This window comes from Dendrobates tinctorius, unplaced genomic scaffold (assembly GCF_039654945.1).
Source record: "Dendrobates tinctorius isolate UK_male_01 unplaced genomic scaffold, ASM3965494v1 ptg000069l, whole genome shotgun sequence".
In the NCBI taxonomy this organism is placed as follows: domain Eukaryota; kingdom Metazoa; phylum Chordata; class Amphibia; order Anura; family Dendrobatidae; genus Dendrobates; species Dendrobates tinctorius.
In genome coordinates, this window is record NW_027361737.1 from 20,770,178 (window position 1) to 20,795,277 (window position 25,100).

The 25,100-nt window shown below is 43.3% G+C and overlaps 1 protein-coding gene across 4 annotated transcripts in view; it reads right to left on the reverse strand.

The window, feature by feature from the left end:
• AMMECR1L (AMMECR1 like) overlaps positions 1-25,100 on the reverse strand; it is a 91,590-nt gene that overhangs the window by 46,750 nt on the left and 19,740 nt on the right. For all 4 annotated transcript variants that reach the window (XR_012233347.1, XM_073581153.1, XM_073581152.1 and 1 more), the window contains exon 2: positions 1,558-1,881. Coding sequence is in view for 3 of the 4 variants with exons in the window: in XM_073581153.1 (XP_073437254.1) it covers positions 1,558-1,868 (311 nt within the window). In the remaining variant the exon portion in view is untranslated. The remainder of the gene's footprint in view (positions 1-1,557; positions 1,882-25,100) is intronic.

A 25,100-nucleotide genomic window follows, 5' to 3' on the forward strand; every position in this document is an offset into this window, starting at 1 on the left:
CGCGTTTTCGCGGCAAAATCGCGTGGTTAAAACCGCCGCAAAAACGCCACGTGTGAACTCAGCCTAACAGTAACATGCGGGGCATACCCTCCTACAATGTCAAAGAGGAAATACATCGAATGGGCTCTCCAGAATTCAACCCATCATATGGTTCTCAGACGAGGAAGACGTGGATCCACCACAGCTTTGTATGTGGCAACCACTCAACCTCCTCACCAGGGGTCCGATGGACAACAGCACACCCCAATCTCAGCGCCACTAGCAATGGTCCAGGAATAGCAGGCTGGCCACTATTCCTTTATTACATGAGGATAATAAATTATTTATTCAGAAGAGTAGAAAGTAATTTATGAACATCAAATTGACATTTCAAAAAGGTTAAAAACTACATAAAAACTATAAAAAAAAACATATAAGATGTAGAAGAGCAAGAAACAATTGTTACTAGATAGTCAGAGCAGTGGTTCACTTATATATTGAATTTTGCCAGAAGTAGACTAGAATTAAAAATTGCTGCCCAAAAAGGTTGGAGAATATTGACATGAATTGTGGATATAAAGGATGAGCAGCACGGTGGCTCAGTGGTTAAGCACTGCAGCCTTGCAGCGCTGGGGTTTTGGCTTCAAATCCCACAACATATGTATGGAGTTTGTATGGTCTCCCCATGTTTACGTGTGTTTCCTCCATGTACCTCCTGGCTCCCTCGCTCCAAAGACATACTGATTGGGAGTCCCAATTGGAAAAGGGATGATTTAGTCTATAAAGTGCTGTAGAAATTAGTGGCACTAGAACAGCGAATAAAACAAAATAGATAATTGAAGATCAACAGTGCAAGTATAATAAAAAAAAGAAAAAAGATACTGTAATGCATGTTTCGCATAGCTTCTTCAGGGAGTGATGGGCCTCTGATCAGGAAACCCTGTAATGTTTATTCAGGACATACCACTCTATGCCCCAATCGTATGACTGACTGTATTCAACGGAACATACCAATCATCCCACCAAATAGTAAGGAAAGAAATAATAACACGTCAGTGCCCCTCAATCTTTAGATAAGCAGAGATTCCAATTATAATTAGGAGAGGGTGGGTGAGATATTTATTCTCTGTACTTTAGTCAGTGGACACCTTCAGAGCTTTTAGGGGAATATTAAAGGGACAATTATAGAATTTGACGGGGACTCAAATGTAGATTCCCAATAGTGTGTAATGCACTGATAGGATTCAGCTGATTTTCCACTCCCGGCATTCGTTACCCGACTGCCCCATATGTGATTTGCATACAGCCGATCATGTGCCAACCTTTTTCTCTTCATAGACTCAATTGGGAGAAGTGGAAAAGGCAAATGTCATAAGATTGTAGGTATGGAAATGGCATATGGAGTGGGCAAGCATCGGGCACAGATCAGCAGCAAAATCGCAGTCCATGAACATGGCCTTCACCTGAGAAAGCACGGGAAATTATGGTTCTCTCTCTTTGTATAACAACATATTTCAGTACTTCACTTTAGCAATCTGTAAGAACCAAGAGAAATATAGCTTTAAGCTCGTCACTTACTAGGGGTCGTTGGTGAAACGTGGCAGACGTGGTTGTGGGAAGCCGTGCAGATGACAATAAAGAACATCAAAGCAGTAACAGCCCATGTCAGCTGTCACCACCAACTGCTCCCGTCCACTTGTGGTCCCATTAGGGCGGGAGAGTGGGGTGAGAGCACCTGGCCCCACCGTCTTGTCCTCGTGGGGGTGGCAGTTATGTGGTACTGTGGGCTGAACGCTGCCAGCAGAAGGGCACAGTTTGGGCTTTTTTACACCACAGCAGCCTGAAGATGGCTTATTTTCTGTAGTTGACACGCAGCGTCTCTTCCCCATTCTGTGGTACACCCTACACATGACAGAGCAGAAACGTTAGTACTATGCCGTTACCTTTTGTCACTTGTCATTTAGAATGTTGTGATTAAACTGATTTGTAATGGCAGTCACATTTTTTTTTTTTTTAAACAAAAAAACTATATAAAAATTGAATTTCTTAACAATGGGTGAGAGTCCAACTGCTAAGTCACCCACCAATAATCAGAATGGGTGGCTGGTGTTCCCTCTTTGAATGGAGCTATGGTTGTGCATGAGACCGATCACCCCATGAAATATATATGGAACTGCTGGAGATAGCAGGACCTCCAACCATCTTGGAGTCATCTTCTATTCTGTGGATTTAAACTCTTTGGGGATGTAAAGCAATGAGTACTTAACCCCTTCATGACCCAGCCTATTTTGACCTTAATGACCTGGCCATTTTTGGCAATATTGACCAGTGTCCCTTTATGAGGTAATAACTCAGGAACGCTTCAACGGATCCTAACGATTCTGAGATTGTTTTTTCGTGACATATTTGGCTTCATGTTAGTGGTAAACTTAGGTCAATAATGTTTGCATTTATTTGTGAAAAAAACAGAAATTTGGCGAAAATTTTGAAAATTTCGCAATTTTCACATTTTGAATTTTTAATCCGTTAAACCAGAGAGTTATGCGACACAAAATAGTTAATAAATAACATTTCCCACATGTCTACTTTACATCAGCACAATTTTGGAAACAAAAATTTTTTTTGTTGGGAAGTTATAAGGGTTAAAAGTTGACTAGCGATTTCTCATTTTTACAACAAAATTTACAAAACCATTTTTTTTAGGGACCACCTCACATTTGAAGTCACTTTGAGGGGTCTATATGGCAGAAAATACCCAAAAGTGACACCATTCTAAAAACTGCACCCCTCAAGCTACTCAAAACTACATTCAAGAAGATTATTAACCCTTCAGGTGCTTCACAGCAACTAAAGCAATGTGGAAGGAAAAAATGAACATTTTAATTTTTCCAATAAAAATTTTCTTTTAGCATCAATTTTTTCATTTTTCACATGGGCAACAGGATAAAATGGATCCTAAAATTTGTTGGGCAATTTCTCCTGAGTACACCGATACCTCATATGTGGTCATAAACCACTGTTTGGGCGCACGGCAGGGCTCAGAAGGGAAGGAGCACCATTTGACTTTTTGAATGGAAAATATGCTGGAATATTTAGCGGTTGCCATGTCGTGTTTGGAGAGTCCCTGTGCGCCTAAACATTGGAGCTCCCCCACAAGTGACCCCATTTTGAAAACTAGACCCTCCAAAGAACTTATTTAGATGCATAGTGAGCACTTTGAACTGCCAGGTGTTTCACAAATTGATCCTTAAAAAAAAAAAAAAAAGGACTTTTTTTCACAAAAATTTTATTTTAGCCTCAGTTTTTTCATTTTCACATGGGCAATGGGATAAAATGGATCCTAAAATTTGTTGGGCAATTTCTCCTGAGTGCACAGATACCTCATATGTGGTCATAAACCACTGTTTGGGCATACAGCAGGGTCCCGAAGGGAAGGAGCACCATTTGACTTTTTGAATGGAAAATTAGCTCCAATCGTTAGTGGACACCATGTCGTGTTTGGAGAGCCCCTGTGTGCCTAAACATTGGAGCTCCCCCACAAGTGACCCCATTTTGGAAACTAGACCACCCAAGGAACTTATCTAGATGTGTGGTGAGGACTTTGAACCCCCAAGTGCTTCACAGAAGTTTATGACACAGCAGTGAAAATAAAAAAATAATTTTTTCTCCTCAAAAATGATTTTTTAGCCCGCTATTTTTTATTTTCACAAGGCTAATAGGAGAAAATGGACCACAAAAGTTGTTGTGTAATTTGACCTGAGTACATCGATACCCCATATGTCAGGGGAAACCACCGTTTGGGCGCATGGGAGAGCTCAGAAGGGAAGGAGCGCGATTTTGGAATGCAGACTGATGGGATGTTCTGCGGGCATCATGTTGCGTTTGCAGAGCCCCTGATGTGCCTAAACAGTAGAAACCCCCCACAAGTGACCCCATTTTGGAAACTAGACCACCCAAGGAGCTTATCTAGATGTGTAGTGAGCACTTTGAACCCCCAAGTCCTTCACAGAAGTTTATAAACGCAGAGCCATGAAAATAAAAAATAATTTTTTTTCCTCAAAAATTATTTTTTAGCCCGCTATTTTTTATTTTCACAAGGGTAACAGGATAAATTGGACCCCTAAAGTTGCTGTTCAGTTTGTCCCGAGTACGCTGGCACCCCATATGTGGGGGGGAACCACTGTTTGGGCGCACGGCAGGGCTCAGAAGGGAAGGAGCGCCATTTGACTTTTTGAATGGAAAATTAGCTCCAATCGTTAGCGGACACCATGTCGTGTTTGGAGAGGCCCTGTCTGCCTACACTTTGTAGCTCCCCCACATATCACCCCATTTTGGAAACTAGACCCCCTAAGGAAGTTATCTAGATGCATAGTGAGCACTTTGATCCCCCAGGTGCTTTACAGAAGTGTATAACGCAGAGCTGTGAAAATAAAAATATTTTTTTTTCCTCAAAAAATGATTTTTTTAGCCCGCTATTTTTTATTTTCACAATAGTAACAGGAGAAATTTGACCCCAAAAGTTGTTGTCCAGTTTGTCCTGAGTACGCTGGTACACAATATGTGGGGAGGGACCACTGTTTGGGCACAAGTCGGGGCTCGGAAGGGAAGTAGTGACGTTTTGAAAAGCCGGATTACTTACCGGTAATGCTCTTTTAATGAGTCCACGACAGCACCCACTGGAGGTATTGGATCCGCCCCATTTGGAACAGGAAACCCTACAGGAAAGATAAAAGGGGCGGTCCGCCTTTCCTCCTCAGTTTTGCATTTCAGAGTACCAGGAGGACCGCCAAAGATTAGGCAATGTCTTGTACTTATATCTTTACTTATCCAACTTTAGCAGATATACTTTTAACATTGATATTTGTAGCAGGGAGGGAAGTGAGCGGGTGCTGTCGTGGACTCATTAAAAGAGCATTACCGGTAAGTAATCCGGCTTTTTACCCTTCGCCACGACAGCACCCACTGGAGAGATTCCAGAGACCATCACCTGGGTGGGACCACCGTGCCAAGGACAGTTCTGCCAAAGCTTAGGTCAGAGGTAGACGAAAGATCAAGTCTATAGTGTCTATAGAAGGTAGAAGGGGATGACCAAATTGCCGCCTTACATATGGTTTCAATTAGAACGTCTCCCCTCTCCGCCCAGGAAGCCGCCATTGCTCTGGTGGAATGTGCTCTGATGTTTCCCGGAGGTTCTTCATTTTTTGCAGAGTAGGCTAAACGAATGGCATCCCTGATCCATCGGGAAATGGTGCTCTTTGTGACTCCATACCCTTTTTTACGGCCCTGAAAAGAAATGAAGAGAGCCCTACACTGCCTCCAGCTCTCGGACCTTTCAATATACTTTAGGACAGTTCTTCTGACGTCCAAAGTGTGGAATTTCTGTTCTTCCGGAGTGGAGGGATCTTCAAAGAAGGTTGGGAGGAGTATCTCCTGAGACCTATGGTACCTTGTTGATACCTTAGGCAGGTATGAGGGGTCTGGCTTTAATATTAATCTATCCCGATATACCTGCAAAAAGGGTGGATCTATGGACAGGGCCTGGATATCACCCACTCTCCTAGCTGATGTCAGTGCTACCAAGAGGGCCGTCTTAAATGATAAATATTTAAGGGATATCGTATCTATCGGTTCAAAAGGTTCTTCTGTAAGGGCGTCTAACACCAAGTTTAAGTCCCATGTAGGGATTGTGGGTATGTGAACCGGAGTTATTCTTTCACATGCCGTAATGAATCGTGATATCCACTTATTCCCTGCTATATTATGGCCATACAGCGCCCCCAACGCAGACACCTGTACTTTCAGTGTGTTTACTGACAAGCCCAATTCCTTTCCCTTTTGTAGGAACTCTAAGATAGGGACTATCGGGACTTCTGCTGTATGAGATGCTGTATGAAACTCTAGGAATTTCTTCCATACTCTTTTATAAATTTGGGTTGTGGACTGCTTCCTGCTCTGCAGGAGTGTAGTAATTAATGATTGCAAAAACCCTCTTGATCTTAATAGGTGCCTTTCAAGTTCCACGCCGTCAAGTGTAAGTTGTCCACTTGAGGGTGGAAAAAAGGGCCTTGGGAGAGTAGGTTGGGGTTTGAGGGGAGAACCCAAGGATCTGTCACTGCCATAATTCGTAGCCACGAGAACCACGGTCTCTTGGGCCAGAATGGTGCTATCAGGATTACTCTCGCCTTTTCCTCTCTGATTTTCTGAATCACTTGTGGCAGGAGAATCAATGGAGGGAAGGCGTATGCCAGCTTGAATCTCCATGGGGCCTGGAGGGCATCCAGTATGTCTGGGTGATCTGCTGGAGACAGGGAAGCAAAGGTCTTTGTTTGTCTGTTTTCCCTTGTGGCAAAGAGGTCCACTTGAGGATGCCCCCATAGAGCCACTATGTTCTGGAAGATCTGGTGATTGAGGCACCACTCTCCTTGCCGAAGTGTGTGTCGGCTTAAGAAATCTGCTTCTTGATTGTCCTCTCCTCTGATATGAAGAGCTGAGAGGGACAACAAATTGCTTTCGGCTAAGTCTAAGATTCTTGCCGCAGAAGACATCAGAGTCTCTGATCGAGTACCTCCTTGTCTGTTTATGTAGGCCACTGTGGTGGTGTTGTCCGACAGGATCCTGACATGTTTCTGTTGGAGCTGTGGAAGGAAATAATGTAGAGCATAGTATACTGCTGTCAGTTCTTTTAAATTAGACGAGTATTCTCTTTCCTCTCTATTCCATCTTCCTTGACAAAAGCTATTCCCCATATGGGCTCCCCAGCCTTGGGGGCTAGCGTCGGTGGTTAGTATACTAGATGGTACTATGACCCATGGGACTCCCGAGGATAGATGGTCATCCTCTAACCACCATTCCAGAGAAGTCAAGACCTCCTGCGTTAGAGTTATCTTGCTCTCGAGGTGACCACCATGTCGCCTCTCCTCCTGGAGGATCTGATGCTGGAGTGTGCGGACATGATAATGGGCCCACCGGACTGCAGGGGCACAGGAATCTAGCGACCCCAATAGCGACATTGCCCCTCTCAGAGACATGCCTGGTCTATCTATGGCTGCCTCTACTTTTTCTTTTGTTAGTGCAATCTTTACCTGCGGAAGTAGACATTTCTGGGTTATGGAGTTCAATTGGAACCCCAAAAACATCTGGAGGGATTGCGGAACGAGCCTGGACTTCTGTATATTGATGATCCAGCCTAGGTCCTGTAAAGACGAGATTGCATCAGCCACTCTTTCGGTACATTGGGTATCTGAGTTCCCGATTATTAGGAAGTCGTCTAAGTAAGGTACGATTAAAGTATCTTTTTGACGAACATAGGCCATCACCTCTGCCATCACCTTGGTGAAGATTCTTGGTGCTGTTGAGAGGCCGAAAGGCATGGCTGTGTATTGAAAATGACGGACCTTGCCATCGAATACCACTGCGACCCTTAGATATTTTTGGTATCTATTATGGATAGGAAGATGATAATAAGCATCTTTTAAGTCAATCCCCGCCATCACACAATTTGGAAAGAGAAGCTTTATGGTGGATCTGATTGATTCCATCTTAAACTTATAATTTTTAATAAACGTATTAAGCTTCCTTAAATTAATAATTGTTCTAAATGTACCATCTGGTTTGGAAATTAAAAATAAGGGAGAGTAGAAGCCTCTACCTTCCTGTCCCTCTGGGACCTCTACTAAAACCCCTTTGCATAGTAGGCTCCGAATCTCTTCTTCGAGGGCCTTTTGTTGGGTCATAGAGTTAAGGCGGGTTAGGACAAAGAAATCATAAGGATTTTGAAGGAATTCTATTTTCATTCCTTCTTTAATAATACTCAAGATCCATGGGTTTGAGGATATTTGTTCCCATTTTGGATAAAAGAACCGTAATCTACCTCCTACAGGTGGGTCTGATTTTTTAATTTCTATTTTCCCTTCGGAACGTTGGACCCCTGAACATGGTACCCTTTTGTTTCTCTTCTTTTGTGGCCCATCTATTTGGTCTTTCCGTTTGCCTCCTTCTTCCAAACAGTCGCCTCTTAAAGGTTCTCCTATAGAAAGGGATAGAAGAGTCAGGGAACGCCTTCTTCCTTTCCTTTGGCGAGTATCTCGTCTAGGGCTTTCCCGAAGAGAAACTCACCCTCACACGGGGTTGCACAGATCTTAGCCTTTGATTGCGCGTCCCCCTTCCAGCTCTTCATCCACAACGCCCTTCTGGCGTTGTTCACTAGAGCTGCTGATCTTGCTGCCAGCCGTAGAGTGTCTGCCGACGCATCAGCCATAAAGGCAGCTGCCCCCCTTATCAATGGGATAGCGGCCCTTAATTTTTCTCTGGACACCTTTTGCTTGATTTGTTGATCCAGCTGGTCCAACCACACGAGCATGGATCTAGTGGTGCATGTGGTGGCTACCGCTGGCTTAAATATACCCGTGGTAGACTCCCAAGACCTCTTCAATGATGATTCCGCCTTGCGGTCTAACGGGTCTGCCAACAAGCCTGCGTCCTCTACTGGAATAGCCGATTGTCTCGAAGTAGAGGATATAATGGCATCCACTTTTGGCACTTTGGTCCATTTTAATAGCTCCTCATCGCTGAAAGGATACTTTCTTTTTGAGGCTGATGGGAGAAAACTTCTTTGGTCATTTTTTTCCCATTCCCTCTTTATTAGGGCCTTAATTGCCGGTATTACCGGGAACGCTCTCCTTTTCTTTTCAGCCAATCCCGCAAACATTATGTCCTGTGCGATTTGGGCACCCCTTGGTTCCTCACACCCCATAGTGCTTCTCACCGACTTGACTAGGTTGTCCACACTATCTAGGGGGAAACATGACTGTCCCTCCATGTCTGATGATGACGAGGATGTTAGTGAGGAGTCAGCGATTAACCATTCTTCTTCTGACTCTGAGCTGAGGGTTAACTGCTTCTTGCTGCCAGTCTCTGAGGGAGTTTTGGCGCGGTTAATAGCCTGTATCTCCTCCCTGATTATAGCTCTAATGTCCTTTGTCGACAATGCGGACCCTTGCTTTGTCTCTTTGGTGCACTGTTTACAGAGCTTCTTAGAGTAGGATTCAGGGAGAGGTTCCGAGCATAGCGCACATTCTTTATGCTTGGATTTATCCTTTTTCTTGGTCTAGAAGGGGACACCAAGGCGGGGGGGGGGGGGGGGGTAGGAGAGGTCAGCTTAGTAGGCAGAGCATATACTTTGCACACTCACCCAGTGAAGCCTTATATTACCGGATCAGATGGCGGAGACGTCCTAGGCCTTGATTCTCCTGCTTCATTCCTGCGGCCGGTGTTGCGGTCCCTGGTGGAGCTACCTCCTGCAGAATCCCCCGCTGGAGCGTGTGCTTCCGTTGGGGACGACATTGCTGCATCGCCGCTCAGCTGCGCCGCTGTTTAAATAACCTGCTCCTCTTTTTTTTTTTTTCTTCTGCCGTCCCCCCGGAAGTGGCTCCTCCTCCCAGGGATCACCGCGCACGTGCCCGACGCTCTCTCAGCCATCCCGCCCCGGAAGTTCAACCATTTTTTTTTTTTTCTTTTTCTTCTTCTGCGCCACTGGCGCTCTTACCGCTCCCAGCAGCGGTGCGTCCCGGTGCCTGCCGGCGCTCTCCTGGGTGAGACAGGGCGGCCATCCCCGGACCCCGTCATCACCCTTTGCTCACCAGACGAGGGGGGAGCCGTCTAACGGAATCTCCCCCGACGCTGCCTCTGGACCGCAGCCCCTGCCGTTCCCAAGGAGACTGCACAGGCGGCATGCCTGGCCCAGGTAATCTTTTCCTGAAGGATATCGTGGCTCCGTTTGGAACAGGAAACCAAAACTGAGGAGGAAAGGCAGACCGCCCCTTTTATCTTTCCTGTAGGGTTTCCTGTTCCAAATGGGGCGGATCCGATACCTCCAGTGGGTGCTGTCGTGGCGAAGGGTAAAATACCGACTTAATGGAATGGTCTGCGGGCGTCATGTTACGTTTGCAGAGCCCCTGATGTACCTAAACAGTGGAAACCCCTCACAAGTGACCCCATTTTGGAAATTAGACCACCCAATGAACTTATATAGATGTGTGGTGAGCACTTTGAACCCCCAAGTGCTTCACAGAAGTTTATAACGCAGAACCGTGAAAATAAAAAAAAATTTTTTTCCTCAAAAAATGATTTTTTAGCCCGCAATTTTTTATTTTCACAAGGTTAACAGGATAAATTCGACCCCAAAAGTTGTTGTCCAGTTTGTCCTGAGTACGCTGGTACCCCATATGTGGGGGGGGACCACTGTTTGGGCACACATCGGGGCTTGGAATGGAAGTAGTGACGTTTTGAAATACCGACTTGATGGAATGGTCTGCGGGCGTCATGTTACGTTTGCAGAGCCCCTGATGTGCCTAAACAGTGGAAACCCCCCACAAATGACCCCATTTTGGAAACTAGACCACCCAAGGAACTTATCTAGATATGTGGTGAGCATTTTGAACCCCCAAGTGCTTCACAGACGTTTATAACGCAGAACCGTGAAAATAAAAAATCTTTTTTTTTTCCTCAAAAAATGATTTTTTAGCCCGCAATTTTTTATTTTCACAAGGTTAACAGGATAAATTCGACCCCAAAAGTTGTTGTCCAGTTTGTCCCGAGTACGCTGATACCCCATATGTAGGGGGGGGACCACTGTTTGGGCACACATCGGGGCTCGGAAGGGAAGTAGTGACGTTTTGAAATACCGACTTGATGGAATGGTCTGCGGGCGTCATGTTACGTTTGCAGAGCCCCTGATGTACCTAAACAGTGGAAACCCCCCACAAGTGACCCCATTTTGGAAACTAGACCCCCCAAGGAACTTATCTAGATGTTTGATGAGCACTTTGAACCCCCAAGTGCTTCACCGAAGTTTATAACTCAGAGCCGTGAAAACAAAAAAAATCATTTTTTTCACAAAAATCATTTTTTTAGCCCCCAATTTTTTATTTTCCCAAGGGTAACAGGAGAAATTAGACTCCCAAAGTTGTTGTGCAATTTTTCCTGAGTACGCTGATACCCCATATGTGGGGGTAAACCACTGTTTGGGCACACGTCGGGGCTCGGAATGGAGAGAGTGCTGTTTGACATTTTGAACGCAAAATTGGCTGGAATAAATCGTGGCGCCATGTCGCGTTCGGAGGCCCCGTGATGTGCCTAAACAGTGGAAACCCCTCAATTCTAACTCCAACTCTAACCCCAACACACCCTAACCCAACCCTAATAATAACCCTAACCACAACCCTAACGCCAACACACCCCTAACCCTAATCCCAACTCTAACCCTAATCCCAACCCACCCCTCACCCTAATTCCAGCCCTCACCCTAATTCCAGCCCTCACCCTAATTCCAGCCCTAACCCTAATTTTAACCCTAACCATAATTTTAACCCTAACCCTAATTTTAACCCTAACCCTAATTCCAACCCTAACCCTATTTCTAACCCTAACCCTATCTGTAACCCTAATTCCAACCCTAACCCTAGTTCGAACCCTAAATGGAAAAAAAAATATTTTTTTTATTTTATTATTTGCGCCTGGCTATGGGGGTGATAAAAGGGGGGTGTATTTACTTTTTTTTTCATTTTAATCACTGTGAGAGTGTATCACAGTGATCAAAATGAACGGGCAACCGGCAAATTCATGGGCGCCGCCATCTTGGACAATGGCAGGCGCACTGCGCATGCGCCCGCCATTTTGCAAGATGGCGGTGCCCATGATCCGGACGCCGGGAGCCACGGCGGGACACTGGGAGCACGATCGGAGGTCCCGGGGGGATCGGAAGGTGGGAGGGAGCGATAGGAAGGGGAGGGGGAGCAGATGATGACGGCGGCGACCGATCGCCACCGTCCATCGGTGGCGGGGGCCGATCGGCCCCGCCAGTCGGTGTGTGGGGGGGGTCGGGTGTCGGTGTCCAGCCATATCCGATGCTATTGCAGCATCGGCCATTGATTGGATTGTAATATTTCACCAAATTTCATTGGTGAAATATTACAAATCGCTCTGATTGGCTGTTTCACTTTTAACAGCCAATCAGAGCGATCGTAGGCACGTGGGGGCTAAGCCACGCCCCCAGGGATTAACTGTAGCGTGTCCTCAGTGTGCGGGTCGGGTGACCTTTCAGTGACCCCGGTCACCCGACCCGCAGGGGGGCTATTTATAGCATGACGCCTACGTAGGCGTCATAGGTCGTTTGGGCACGGCTTTTCATGACGCCTACGTAGGCGTCATGGGTCGTGAAGGGGTTAAAAACACAGCCAAAAATAAATAATAAAAAGCGCTGCAGACCTCTTCACTCCTAATTGATAATACTTGTATGGGACTTCAAAAATTGATTCAGACAAGTAAACAATGCAACCTTCTTCGCCCTATTGTTTAATTGACGTTTAAATAACAAATCGATTTTGTTGTTTAGGGAAGTAATCAATATCCTAGCGTGTTAGGACATCTGCCTGTGAGCGTTTGCAATAGGAACCGCCGCCCATCTTCATATTTAGGAGATGCCAGAGTGCTGAGGAAAGAATAGGCTGTCCACACTGCTGTCCACCATGTCTATATGATAGAGCATATAAGGAGAACATAGCACCCAGGAAACAACAGATAGACTTATAAAAGGTAAAGCTCTATTAAGACCATTACAATAAATATACATACATAAAATGTAAATGTAATGTAAATTGGGCTTTTTAGAGGAGTATAATAGTTGTCGTCGGTCAGTGTTCCTGGCCCTGTTGTGTTTTTTTTTTTGTTTTTTTCTCTTGCTGTAGCTACGATCCAAAAAGCGACAACATTGTATACACCTCTCATTTATCATGTGTTGGTGCTCCCTTTCCCTCTATTTTTACATGTACCACTTACCACCTATTGTTACAGGGATTTATTTGGCCGTACTTTAACCCCTTTCTGACATTAGGTGTAATAATACGTCTCTGTGCCCTGGGCCTATTTGACCAGGGCCAGATTATTACGTCCGCGTGATCGCCCGCGCACACGAGTGGTGTCAGCTGATTCTGACAGCTGACAATCAGCACTAGGTGCCAGGAGCAGTCACGCACCGCTCCCAGGACTTTAGCCCCCGAAATGCTGCAATCGAACAAGATTGCAGCATTCCGGGTGCCAGCAGAGGGATTACAGTCTCTCTGCCTTTGGATAAGAGACCACGCGGCGTGACGTGGGGTCCCGATCGTTCGTTACCATGGTGACCGGATGTCGTCATGACAACATCAGGGTCACCAGAGGTAGGAAACATGCTGATCATGCAGTGCAGGATCAGCAACTTTCCCTGTCAGTGCAGAGATGACAGTTTGCATAGTATGGGGATGCTGCTGCATCCCCATGCTGTAGAAGCGATCAGTCTGCAAAAAATGATAGTCCCATATTGGGACAAAGTAAAAAAAAAGTAAAAAATAATTTTACAATCATTTAAAAATTTCTTTAAAAGAAAATTAAAATAAAAAGATATTGTTTCTATAATTATTTGAATTTAAAAAAATATATAAAACAATAAAAGTACACATATTTAGTATAGTCACGTCCGCAAAGACCTGACATATAAAACTGTTCCACTGGTTCACCCCTTTAGTGAACACCATGAAAAAAAATAAATGAAAGACAAGGCAAAAAACAATGCTTTATCATCATACTGCAGAACAAAAAGTGGAATTAAACGTGATCTAAAAGATGGATATAAATAAACATAATACCGTTGAAATCGTCATCTTGTCCCGCAAAAAAAACAAGCCATCACACAGCTCCATCAGCAGAAAAATAAAAAAGTTATAGCTCTCAGAATAAATAGATGTAAAAATAATTTTGTCTAGAAAACAGTTTGTGTAAAAGTGACACATAACTTAAAAAACTATATAAATGAGGTATTGTTGTAATTGTAATGACCCGAAGAAAAAAAAACTGCTGCCAAAAAAAATTCCAGAATTGCTGATTTTTTGTTCATTCTGCCTCCCAAAAATCGGAATAGAAAGCAATCAAAAAATGTCATGTGCCCAAAAATGGTACCAACACAACTCATCCAGCAAAAAAAAAAGCCCTCACATGACTGTAGGCCAAAATATGCAAAATATGGAAAAATTATAGCTCTCAAAATATTGTGATGCGAAAACTAGTTTTGCAATAAAAAGCATCTTTTAGTGTTAAAATCCGATATAAATCTGGCATCGCTGTATCTGGTGTCGCACCGACCAGAAGAATAAAGTCGCCTAATCACTTATACTGCACCATGAATGGTGTAAAAAATAAATAAAACCAATTTTTCACATACTGTTGTTTTTTTCATTCTACCTCCCAAAGATCGGAGTAAGGCTTGTCACACATTTATCCTGCGCTCTACGCTGAGCACTTACACTGGGATTTCCATGTGAATCTCTGAAATAACTGATTCAGACAGAACCCCCGGCAGAAAATCCCTATAATTAGCATTTGCTAACAGAAATATAGGGGCTTCCACGTTACTGGTAGTACAAAGGCTCTGGAAAAGCAAAAAAGCTCCTCACCCGCCAAAAGAAATTCAGCAAATTCTCCTCTCTAAAATCCAAATGCCCCCCTCCCTTATGAGCCCCCAGTCTACCTAAACCACATATTGCATCCACGTTTGGCATTTCTGAAGCGATGAGAGCCCACCTACGGTAACTTACGGGTGCATGCCTCCAGAAGCGCGGGCTGGGCATAACGTACTGGTGACTGCAACAGCAGTTTGCAATTTTCATTCAGCAACATGTAAGCTGCCACGAGAAGTGGTGAGTTCTCCTTCAATGGAAGTCTTCAAACAGAGGCTGGACAGACATCTGACTGGGATGATTTAGCGAATCCTGCTTTGAGCAGGGGGTTGGACCAGATGGCCCAGGAGGTCCCTTTCAACTCTACGATTCTATGATTCTAACACTCATTGCTCCTTGATTCTGGAAAACACCCATGGAGTCAAAATCATCACTAGACCTGTAGATAAAATCCCCAAGAGGTATAGTTTCCAAAATGGGGTCACTTGAGGGTGGATTCTGCTCTGCTAGCAATTAGGGGCTCAGTACATGGAGTCCACAAACTGTTCTAGGAAAATCTACGCTCCATGAGGAAAATAGCGGTCTGTCCCTCCCGAGTCTCTCTGTATGGCTAAGTAGTACTGTGCAGCCACATATGGGGTATTGCCCTGTTCAGTAGAAATTGTGGGACTAATTTTTGTGCCATTTTTACCCACTTGTGTGAAAATGTAAAATCTGAGGCTAAAACAAAATTTTGGTGGTAAAAATGTACCGTATACACTCGTGTATGAGCCGACCCCCCTAATTTTGTCACAAAAAAATGGGAAAACTTATTGACTCGTGTATAAGCTTAGGGTGGGAAATACCGAAGCTACTGGTAAATTTCAAAAATAAAAATAGATACCAATAAAAGTAAAATTAATTGAGACATCAGTATAATACTTATAATGCTGCACAGTGAGTTGCCCCGTATAATGTTGCACAGTGATGAGTGGCCCCGGATAATTCTGCTCAGTGTTTGGTGGCCCCTTATAATGCTGCACAGTGTTTGGTGGCCCCTTATAATGCTGCACAGTGTTTGGTGGCCCCTTATAATGCTGCACAGTGTTTGGTGGCCCCTTATAATGCTGCACAGTGTTTGGTGGCCCCTTATAATGCTGCACAGGTGGCCCCTTATAATGCTGCACAGTGTTTGGTGGCCCCTTATAATGCTGCATATTCATGAGTTTAACCCCTTCACCCCCAAGGGTGGTTTGCACGTTCATGACCGGGCCAATTTTTACAATTCTGACCACTGTACCTTTATGAGGTCATAACTCTGGAACGCTTCGATGCATCCCGGTGATTCTGACATTGTTTTCTCGTGACATATTGTACTTCATGTTAGTGGTAAAATTTCATTCAAATAACTTGCGTTTATTTGTGAGAAAAACGGAAATTTGGCGAAAATTTTGAAAATTTCGCAATTTTCCAACTTTGAATTTTTATGCCCTTAAATCACAGAGCTACAGCACACAAAAAACTGAATAAGTAACATTTCCCACATGTTTACTTTACATCAGCACAATTTTGGAGCCAACATTTTTTTTTGTTAGGAAGTTATAAGGGTTAAAAGTTGACCAGCGATTTCTCATTTTTACAACACCATTTTATTTTTAGGACCACATCACATTTGAGGTCACTTTGAGGGGTCTATATGATAGAAAATACCCAAAAGTGACACCATTCTAAAAACTGCACCCCTTAAGGTGCTCAAAACCACATTCAAGAAGTTTATTAACCCTTTAGGTGCGTTACAGGAATTTTTTTGAATATTTAAAAAAAAATGAGCATTAACTTTTTTTCACAAAAAAAATACTTCAGGTTCAATTTTTTTTATTTTACCAAGGGTAACAGGAGAAATTGGACTGCAAAAGTTATTGTGCAATTTGTCCTGAGTACGCTGATACCTGATATGTGGGGGGGAACGACTGTTTCGGCACATGGCAGAGCTCAGAATGGAAGGAGCGCCGTTTGACTTTTTCAATGCAAAATTGGCTGGAATTCAGATCGGACGCCATGTCACGTTTGGAGAGTCCCTGATGTACCTAAACAGTGGAAACCCCCTACAAGTGACCCCATTTTGGAAACTAGAACCCCAAAGGAACTTATCTAGATGTGTGGTGAGAACTTTGACCCCCAAGGGCTTCACAGAAGTTTATAACACAAAGCCGTACAATTAAAAAATCATATTTTTTCCACGAAAATGATCTTTTCACCCTCAATTCTTATTTTTCCAAGGGTAACAGGACACTAAAAGTTATTGTGCAATTTGTCCTGAGTACGCTGATACCCCACATGTGGGGGTAAACCACTATTTGGGCGCATGACAGAGCTCGGAAGGGAAGCAGCGCCATTTGACGTTTTTGGCTGGAATTGAGATCGGACACCATGTCGCGACTGGAAAACCCCTGATGTACCAAAACAGTGGAAACCCCCCACAAATGACACCATTTTGGAAACTAGACCCCCCAAGGAACTTATCTAGATGTGTGGTGAGCACTTTGAACCCCCAAGGGCTTCACAGAAGTTTATAACGCCCGGGCGTGAAAATAAAAAATTCGTATTTTTTCCACAATCATGATCTTTTAGTCACCATTTTTTTATTTTCCCAAGGGTAACAGGAGAAATTGAACCCCAAAAGTTGTTGTCCAATTTGTCATGAGTACGCTGACACCCCATATGTGGGAGAAAACTACTGTATGGACACACGTCGGGGCTCGGAAGGGAAGCAGTGTCATTTTGGAATGCAGACTTTGATGGAATGGTCTGCGGGTGTCATGTGCGTTTGGAGAGCCCCTGATGTACCTAAACTATTGAAACTACCCACAAGTGACCCCATTTTCGACACTAGGCCCCCCACGGAACTTATCTAGATGTGTGGTGAGCACTTTGAACCCCCAAGTGCTTCACAGAAGTTTATAACGCTCGGGCGTGAAAATAAAAAAATCATTTTTTTCCACAAAAATGATATTTTTGCCCCCAATTTTTTATTTTCCAAAGGGTAACAGGAGAAATTGGACCCCAAAAATTGTTTTGCAATTTGACCTGAGTAGGCTGATACCCTACATGTGGGGGTAAAACACTGTTTGGGCGCATGGCAGAGCTTGGAAGGGAAGGAGCACCATTTGACTTTTTCAACTCAGAATTGGCTGGAATTGAGATCAGACGCCATGTTGCATTTGGAGAGCCCCTGATATGCCCAAACAGTGGAAACCCCCAATTCTAACTCCAACCCGAACCCCAACACACCCCTAACCCTAATCTCAGCCCTAACCCTACCCTAACGGAAAAATGGAAATAAATACATTTTTTTTATTTTATTATTTTTCCCTAACTAAGGGGGTGATAACAGGGGGTTTGATTTACTATTTATGGCGGTTTTTATGTTTGGCGGCTGTCACACGCTAAAAGACGCTTTTTATTGTAAAAATAGTTTTTGCATCACCACATATTGAGAGCTCTAATTTTTCCGTATTTTGACCCACCGAGTCATGTGAGGTCTTATTTTTTGCGGGACGAGTTGACGTTTTTATTGGTACCATTTTCGGGCACGTGACATTTTTTGATCGCTTTTTATTCCGATTTTTGGGACGCAGAATGAACAAAAACCAGCGTTTCATGAATTTCTTTTGGGGGGTGCGTTTACACCATTCCGCGTGCGATAAAATTGATAAAGCGGTTTTATTCTTCGGGTCAGTACGCTTACAGAGATACCTTATTTAGGTCTTTTTTTATGTTTTGTCGGTTTTATGCAATGAAAACTATTTTATATAAAAAATAATTATTTTTGCATCGCTATATTCTGCGAGCTATAACTATTTTTTCGCGGATGATGCTGTGTGGCGGCTCGTTTTTTGCGGGACAAGATGACGTTTTCAGCGGTACCATGGATATTTATATGCGTCTTTTTGATCGCGCGTTATTACACTTTTTGTTTGGCGGTATGATAATAAGTCATTACTTTTTGCTTCGTTTTTTATTTTTATTTTTTAAGGGGTTCGCTAAAGGGGTTGACTAATGGGACAGTTTTATAGGGCGGGTCATTACGGACACGGCGATACCTAATATGTGTACTTTTATTTTATTTTTTTTTATTTCTAAAAAATGGATTTATTTGGGGGAATATTTTTTTTTTTTTTTTTCTAATTTATTTGGCGATTTTTTTTAATTTATTTTAACACTTTTTTTTATTTTTTTATTTACTTTATTAAATAGTCCCAGGTGGGACATCACTGTCCTGTGACAGATCGCTGATCTGTCACATCACTGTGACAGATCAGCAATCTGTCACAGGCACTGCAAAAGGCTTCCTCATGTCTGCGCTTTGCAGGCACTGAGGAGCCAGCTTCCTGCAGGCCCCCGAAGGCCCCCATCGCCATCTTGGATTCGGGGGCCTGCAGGAAAGGAGCCCCCGGCAGCAGCGCTGCACATTGCGCTGCCGTGGGGGGCTCAGGGAAGCACGGAGGGAGCCCCCTCCCTGCCGATGCTTCCCTTTAACCCCCGGTACACCGCGATCATGTTTGATCGCGGTGTACAAGGGGTTAAAGTGTCGGGGGCGGTCCGTGACCGCCCCTGACACATTGTGCCGGGTGTCAGCTGTGATAATCAGCTGACACCCGGCCGCGATCAGCGGCGCTCACCACGTGGGCGCCGCTGATCGTGGTAGACGTACTATCCCGTCCATGGGCATAGGGGCCCGGGTCCCATGGACGGGATAGTACGTCTCATGTCAGGAAGGGGTTAATGAGCGGTACCACGTGACTGCTGAAAGCAGGAAGAACAGCACGCCGAAAACATGGAACAAGCACGTGGGGCTGCAGAGACATGCCAGGAGAGGCAAGTATGATCTCCGACACCCCCCTCTCCCCCCGACTCCGGTATATGACTCGCGTATAAGCTGAGATGGGGACTTTCAGCCCAAAAAAATGGGCTGAAAATCTCGGCTTATACGCGAGTATATACGGTAGTTATATTTTCTTCGCCGCCGAATGGTATAAAATTCTATGACACACCGATGGTGTCAGTATGATCACTGCATACCTAGATTAATTCATTGAGAAGTGTAGTTTGTAAAATGGGGTCACCTATGGTGGATTCTGCTGTTCTGGCACCTCATAGGCGCTCCCAGTGGGTCATGGCACTTGCAAACTATAACAGTAAAATATGGCGCTCCTTGCCTTCTGAGCTTTGCACTGTGCCTGAAAAATATTTCATGATTACATGTAGGGTATTGACGCACTCAGGAAAAAATGGACCTCAGTTTTTTGTACAAAAAAAAAAAAAAATCCTATTAGCCCTTAGAAAAAGTAAAAACTCAGGGTTAAAACATTTTTGTGGTAAAAATATAATTTATTCTTTCATCACCGCCCAGTGGTATAAAATCTTGCGAGGCACATGTGGTGCACATACGATCATTGCACCCCTAGATGAATTCATTGGTGAGTGTAGTTTGTAAAATGAGTTCACCTATAGGGGGTTTCTGTTGTTCAGGCATCTCGGGGGCTCGGCCAATGTGACATGGCACCCTCAAACCATTCAGCAGAAAAATCTGAACTACAATATGGCGCCTCATCCCTTCTGAGATTTGCACTGTGCCGCAAAAGTAGTTTCCTCCACAGATGGGGTATCGGCATACTCAGGAGAAATTGGACAACAAACTGCATAGTGCAATTTCTCCTCTTACCCTTATGAAAATGCAAAATTTAGGGCCAAAAATAACAATTTTGTGGGGAAAATTTTATTTTTTATTTTTACGGCTCAACATTATAAACTTCTGTGAAGCACCTGAGGGTTCAATGTGCTCACCACACATCTACATCAGTTCCTTGAGGGGTCTAGTTTTTAAAATGGTGTCACTTGTGAGTATTTTCTGTCATATAGACCCCTTAAAGGCACTTCAAATGTGAGGTGGTCCCTAAAAAATGGTTTTGTAAATTTTGTTGTAAAAATGAAAAATCACTGGTCAAATTTTAACCCTTCTAACAAAGAAATGTTGGTACCAAAACTGTGCTGATGTGAAGTAGACATGTGGGAAATGCTATTTATTAAGTATTTTGTGTGACATATCTCTGATTTAAGGGCATGAAAATTCAAAGTTGGAAAATTGCAAAAATTTCAGTTTTTTTCACAAATAAACGCAAGTCATATCAAAGAAATGTTACCACTAACATGAAGTACAATATGTCACTAAAAAGGAAACTCAGAATCACTAGGATATGTTGAAACGTTCCAGAGTTATTACCTCAAGTGACAGTGGTGAGAATTGTAAAAATTGACCTGATCATTAACGTGCAAACCACCTTCGGGGGTAAAGGGATTAATTTTTTAGCTATCTTCATGACATATGTTATACAATTGTCTTCAAGTCTCTCCTCTCAGTTGCAGTTCCACATTCTGGCCTCTCTCTGTCATCACCCTAGCTTCTCATTTTATGTATGTATTTTTATTGTATTGGTCTTAAAGCTTTACCTCTTATAAGTTCTTGGGTGCTTTGTTCTCCTTATATGCTCTTCCATGGTTTCTGCACTGAACCTGTTTAATTTATCTTTTTTTACCTTTGCAAAGTGGTTACTAGACTTGTTTAATACTGTGTGTTATTGCCTCTATAGGATTGATCCTGTCTATATGATGTAATACTGGAGATACCAGAGGTGCTGAGGTAAGAAGAGTCTGCTCACACTGCTGTCCACCCTGTCTATCTGATCTAATACTGGAGATACCAAAGGTGCTGAGGTTAGAAGAAGCTGACCACACTTCTTTGTTCCCGGTCTTTCTCAATAACTATATAAGTATCTTCAGGACACAGCAGAGTTTCCAAATGCACATTCTCACAGGCTCCAGTCCTAACATTCTATGACAGATTTATGTATGTGTAAAAAGGTGGTGTCCATTTTACTTCTATAGTGATTACCTCCCTAGACAAAACAATTGGGATTTGCTAAGTAAATGTACTTGAATTTATTAAAATTATCAAGACATTTCCTTCACTTATTTAGTATTTTCTGTTCCTGTAGAACCCCATAAAGGGAACTTGGTCATCTGATTCATGCAGCCCAAACCACGAGCAGCAAATATCGGAGTCTGTTTTAGGGAATATAGCCAGAGACAAGATGATATTATTCCAGCGCCAGCCCCAGGCACATGACAGGTGATATGTTCAACAAACATGTGCCCCCAACAGCCGCAGGTGGAATTGTGATCCATGCGCGGCTGTTAACATGTTAAATGTCACTGTCAATCTCTGACAGCGGCATTTAACATGCCTGTGCTGGAAGCACGTGACTAGCTCCATCCATCGGTGCCCGTCACATGATCACAGGACGCTGATGGGTAGGCATGACAACCCAGGGTCTGCAGGAGACCCCTGTGCTTGTCACTGCCATTCTGCAGCCAAGAATATCGCAGCTTCAAGTCTCCTATGGAGACTATTAAAGCCAGTAAATAAATGTATAAAAGTTCAAATACACGTACAGAAATAAAAGTTACACATTCTGACAGGTCTGTCCAAGGCCAATATCATAATACTAATCAGGTGTGGTAGGTCGGCTGCAACCCAGAGGTAGACACAGGTACACTGTCCCTTTAAGACTCTCACTGGTTTAAGGGTGTTGCATAAGCCAGTGCAAAAATTATCAAAAATAAACAAGGCCTTTGTGGCCTAAGAAAAAACATAACATAAAGCACAGTCCATGTGGTTGTGGAGCAGCGCCCATTCAGAGGATTCACATATCAGGAAACCTACTGTAGCACTGGAGTTCCACTCTCCAGGCCTAACGAACGTTGAATGCTTCAAAAGACCGATTTAAACCTCAGATCTCACCCTGGGGTGGAGATAAGGTGGATAACCTCCCACCTGCTCTATGGTTGTCCACAAAAACCCAGTCCTTAAAATGGCAAATTGACCCCTCTCAACACTTAGTGTGCTGGAGCAAACTTCTGAGCTTCGTATCACTGAAGCTGATAGCCTCAATGAAACCCATCACCCCTCCAGCACTTTGCTAGTGACTTTGTCACACAAGATACTACATAAAAAGGGCCTCACAGATTTGCTTTAAATCAAAGTTCTTATGATAAAAGTATGTCTAAAAATGCTTGATGGTTTTTTCAATTTTATGCATCACTATTTTATTAAAATAAATGAATTTTTGCAGTTTTCACACTGGACACTGTGGTTTATAACTAGGATCATGCTTCCTATTCTGTGAAGATGACACTAAACAGGTAGGTCCAGAAATACTTGGACACTGACAAGTTTTAGCTGTTTACCAAAACATTTTCAAGATAGCTATATAATCATTATGGGCTTAAAGTGCAAACTCTCAGCTTTAATTTCAGGCTATTCACATCTTAATTGGAGAAAAGGTTTAGGAATAATAATTCTTTAATATGTAGCTCTTTTTTTTTTTTAAAGGGACTAAAACTAACTTGACAGATACAGTTGTGCTCAAAAGTTTACATACCCCAGCAGAATTTTTGCTTTCTTGGCCTATTTTCAGAGAATATGAATGGTAACACCAGAACTTTTTCCCTACTCATGGTTAGTGGTTGGGTGAAGCCATTTATTGTCAATCTACTGTGTTTTCTCATTTTAAATCATAATGACAACCCAAAACATCCAAATGGCGCTGATCAAAAGTTTACATACCCTGGTGATTTTGACCAGATACAGTGGGGAAAAAAAGTATTTAGTCAGTCAGCAATAGTGCAAGTTCCACCACAAAAAGATGAGAGGCGTCTGTAATTTACATCATAGGTAGACCTCAACTATGGGAGACAAACTGAGAAAAAAAAATCCAGAAAATCACATTGTCTGGTTTTTTTTTCATTTTATTTGCATATTATGGTGGAAAATAAGTATTTGGTCAGAAACAAAATTTAATCTCAAGACTTTGTGATATATCCTTTGTTGGCAATGACAGAGGTCAAACGTTTTCTGTAAGTCTTCACAAGGTTGCCACACACTGTTGTTGGTATGTTGGCCCATTCCTCCATGCAGATCTCCTCTAGAGCAGTGATGTTTTTGGCTTTTCGCTTGGCAACACGGACTTTCAACTCCCTCCAAAGGTTTTCTATAGGGTTGAGATCTGGAGACTGGCTAGGCCACTCCAGGACCTTGAAATGCTTCTTACGAAGCCACTCCTTCGTTGCCCTGGCGGTGTGCTTTGGATCATTGTCATGTTGAAAGACCCAGCCACGTTTCATCTTCAATGCCCTTGCTGATGGAAGGAGGTTTGCACTCAAAATCTCACGATACATGGCCCCATTCATTCTTTCATGTACCCGGATCAGTCGTCCTGGCCCCTTTGCAGAGAAACAGCCCCAAAGCATGATGTTTCCACCACCATGCTTTACAATAGGTATGGTGTTTGATGGATGCAACTCAGTATTCTTTTTCCTCCAAACACGACAAGTTGTGTTTCTACCAAACAGTTCCAGTTTGGTTTCATCAGACCATAGGACATTCTCCCAAAACTCCTCTGGATCATCCAAATGCTCTCTAGCAAACTTCAGACGGGCCCGGACATGTACAGGCTTAAGCAGTGGGACACGTCTGGCACTGCAGGATCTGAGTCCATGGTGGCGTAGTGTGTTACTTATGGTAGGCCTTGTTACATTGGTCCCAGCTCTCTGCAGTTCATTCACTAGGTCCCCCCGCGTGGTTCTGGGATTTTTGCTCACCGTTCTTGTGATCATTCTGACCCCACGGGGTGGGATTTTGCGTGGAGCACCAGATCGAGGGAGATTATCAGTGGTCTTGTATGTCTTCCATTTTCTAATTATTGCTCCCACAGTTGATTTCTTCACTCCAAGCTGGTTGGCTATTGCAGATTCAGTCTTCCCAGCCTGGTGCAGGGCTACAATTTTGTTTCTGGTGTCCTTTGACAGCTCTTTGGTCTTCACCATAGTGGAGTTTGGAGTCAGACTGTTTGAGGGTGTGCACAGGTGTCTTTTTATACTGATAACAAGTTTAAACAGGTGCCATTACTACAGGTAATGAGTGGAGGAAAGAGGAGACTCCTAAAGAAGAAGTTACAGGTCTGTGAGAGCCAGAAATCTTGATTGCTTGTTTCTGACCAAATACTTATTTTCCACAATATGCAAATAAAATGAAAAAAAAACAGACAATGTGATTTTCTGGATTTTTATTTCTCAGTTTGTCTCCCATAGTTGAGGTCTACCTATGATGTAAATTACAGACGCCTCTCATCTTTTTAAGTGGTGGAACTTGCACTATTGCTGACTGACTAAATACTTTTTTTCCCCACTGTAGCATGCACAGAAGTTGATACAAATAGGTTTGAATAGCTACTAAAGGTAACATCCTCACCTATGACCTGTTTGCATGTAATAAGTGTGTGCATAAAAGCTGAGCGAGTTACTGGGATCTAGACAGACTCTTGCAATCCAGCCACTGATGTTTCTAGATTGTGAGTCATGGGGAAAGCAAAAGAATTGTCAACAAATTTACAGGAAAAGGTAGTTGAACTGTATAAAACAGCAAAGGGATACAAAAAGATATCCAAGGAATTGATAATGCCAGTTAGCACCTTTCAAACTGTGATTAACAAATGGAAAATAAGGGGCTCTTTAAAAACAAAACCACAGTCAGGTAGA